Source organism: Pipistrellus hanaki, assembly GCF_964339955.1.
Source record: "Pipistrellus hanaki genome assembly, chromosome: 16".
Taxonomy (NCBI): Eukaryota; Metazoa; Chordata; class Mammalia; order Chiroptera; family Vespertilionidae; genus Pipistrellus; species Pipistrellus hanaki.
The window spans coordinates 32,405,266-32,408,144 of record NC_140518.1 but is presented as its reverse complement, the minus strand read 5'-3'; the positions used below and the strand labels follow the sequence as shown (position 1 = coordinate 32,408,144).

Genomic DNA, 2,879 nt, shown 5'->3' with positions numbered 1-2,879 from the left:
AGCTCCACTCTGCGCTGAGGAGAACTCTGAACCCACAGGGCTGGACACCTCGGCCAGCCTGACAGGTTTCCATCAATGATGCCCTTGGCCTCGGTCTCCTCAGCAGGATGGACTCAGGAAGGAAGCCCAGAAAGGCCCAACTAGCAGGCTGGGGTCATTTGAGCAAGAAATTTCAAGGTGCCAGGCACTCGGACTGTGGGCTAGAAGTGAGAGGGGGGAGCTAGGGTCTGGGTGGACAGGACCCCTCGATCCCATAGACTTCCTGTCCCCTAGGGAGGGTACAGCTGGGGGAGAGTCCAAGCAGGGCTCTGTGAAGCCCAAGGTCCAGCGCAGGGTCCCCATTGCCCAAGTCTCAGGCTGCTGCTGCTGAAGAGCGGACACTGCCCGTCTGGGCCGGCGGCAGGAAGAGACAGAGCTGTGCGCTCCACCCAAGGTGTGCCCATGTCTGCACTGGAGGAAAGGGAAAACGCAATCCTTCCAGAGCAGGAAAGCTCAGCTTTTACCTGCTCATAACAAGAACATCCAACTAGACCAGTGGTCAGCAAACCGCGGTTTGCCGCTCTGTTGACTAATGAGTTTGCCGACCACTGTCATATACTACCCTTTACCTCTTTGCACACAATATGCCACAATTGCCTAATCCTCACAGCTTCCAACTACATAGTAACATTTGGTCTAGTTCAGTGGTTGGCCGTGGTTTGCCAACCACTGAACTAGATAGATCATAAGGAGAAGCTTAAACAAGGGAGCAGCAGCAAATAATGAAGATATGATGCTCTCTGGAGTGGGGACCAGGTGGAGGGGAGCTATGGGGATGGGGGGGGGGAACAATTGTAATAATCTGAACAATAAAGATTTATTTTTAAAAAATATATGATGCTCTTTCCCATTGGCCAATGACCATCCTTGTAAAGTCGATTGCTCGCCTGGCAGGGTTTGTAGAACTGGGGATGTGGCTCCCAGGCCCAAGGTGGGGGCTAATGGTATTAAGAGGTTGAGCAAGTCGCTTTGCAGTCTGTTTCCTCATCTGCCAATTAGGGATATTCTTGCTCAATCTCCTACCTGAAGAGGTTTTATTCCTTCATGGGATCTGAATTTTCTCTTCCTATACTGACTGGCTAGCTCAGCATAACCTCCATGCAACCTTCACTAAAATCGGGAAGAGAAATAGTCAAGCCACCTCCTGTATCTTCTTTTCTGAGTATTGGACCCATCTGGACTTCGTGGCCGCCTTATCTTTACGGCCCTGTGTTTCTTCTTGCAAACCTCTTTCCTAACGTGGTACTGTTTATTATTCAGAGGGCCGGCCGTCCTAGTTATTGTAGCTTTAGTGAATTGCTACTTAACTATAATTCTGCTTCTGTTATGTGCCCTTCCCCTATCAGTATTGGTGTAAGAAGAGACAGATAGATCGAGGAAACAGAATCGAGTCCAGAAATAGATTCTCACGTATACAATCAATTGATTTCCTACAAAAGTGACAAGTAAGTGAATAGGGAAAGGGATGTTTTTCTAATGAAAGTTGCCAGAACAACTAGAAATCCACTTGGGGGAGTAAATCTTGACCCCTATTTGCCTTTATTCACAAAATGAGTTTGAGATGGATCATGGACCTAAGACCCCAGAACTATGCAGATTCTTGAAGAAAATGAAGACTATCTTTGTGATGTAGGAGTAGGGACAGATTTCCTTGGGCAAGATACAGAAAGGAAAAAAAGTGTCTTCATCAGAATTTATCAAAAGACTCCATTAAGAAAATGAATCCAAAATCTGCAGACCTGGAAAAAAGATCTCTGCAGCTGAGGAGGGATTTTATATCCAAGACATATAAACGGCTCTTACAAATCAACAATAAAAGTATACATATCCCAATTACAACATGGGAAAAGACCTCCACAGACACGGTATAAAGCACGATATTCAAATGGCCAATAAGCAGGTTTTTAAAAATGCTCAACCTCATTTGTCATCAGGGAAACAGCACTTAAAACCACAGGGAAATACAGCTTCATCCACAGTAGGATGGCGAAAATCAAAGGCTGATGTTCTGGTTACCCATTGCTGCACAACCAACCACACTAAAATGCAGTAACTTACATAATAACGACCATCTTACTATCCCTCCCCATCTCTGTGCGTTAGGGATGCAGGAAGGCCTGGGGCAGGGCTGGCCTGGGGTCTGCAGCAGCTGGGGCATCTCTCCCTGGGTTCTGTTGGGGCTTCCTGAGGTTCTGGCTGCTTCGGGGTGCCCAGACCTCTTCCCTGGAGGCCCAGGCGCCCAGGAGCAAGTCTCCCAATAATGAAGCAGATGCCGCATGACCTCTTATGACCTAGCCTGAGAAGTCACAGTGTCCCTTCCACCACACACTGCCAGTCAGGAGTGAGCCAACCCCTCCACCCCCCACCACCATGGGAGGGGAGCGGAGCTAGGCTGTCTCCTGAGGTGGAAATGGCAGCCTTCTAGAAGAGCGTGTGGGGGGAAAGACATTATCACAGCCATTTGGGGGGACACATCATCGGTGGTGAACAAACCCGGAGAGAGACACGCCAGCCTCTGTGAGCCACACGGAAGCCCAACCTTAGCATGAACTGCGAGGGGGGCCCACCGGAGGATTTTCGGCAGGAGAGTGAAATTGTCCGCCTTTAAAAATAGCTGCGCAGATAAAGGATTGCTGGAGAGGGTTTGGAAGTAGAGATCACTTAGGAGACGTCCAAGCGCCAGCCTGGGGTCCGCGCCGGCCCAGGGGAGGCGGTCGGGGGAGCACCGACCGCCAAGTGTCTGCCTGTCCGCCCGGCCGTTCTCTCCGCTGAGACGGGGAACGATGAAGTAAGTTTGTTTTCACCTCTGGGGCTCGGAAGGCCGGGGTGGATGGAACCTG

At 49.9% G+C, this 2,879-nt stretch overlaps 1 protein-coding gene across 1 annotated transcript in view; it reads left to right on the top strand.

Moving 5' to 3' along the window:
* Positions 1-2,456: 2,456 nt before the first annotated feature.
* LIAT1 (ligand of ATE1) overlaps positions 2,457-2,879 on the top strand; it is a gene marked incomplete at its 3' end in the record, with an annotated part of 5,677 nt that continues 5,254 nt past the window's right edge. The window contains exon 1 of the mRNA XM_084862349.1: positions 2,457-2,827. Coding sequence (XP_084718475.1) covers positions 2,823-2,827 — 5 coding nt within the window. The 5' untranslated portion in view covers positions 2,457-2,822. The remainder of the gene's footprint in view (positions 2,828-2,879) is intronic.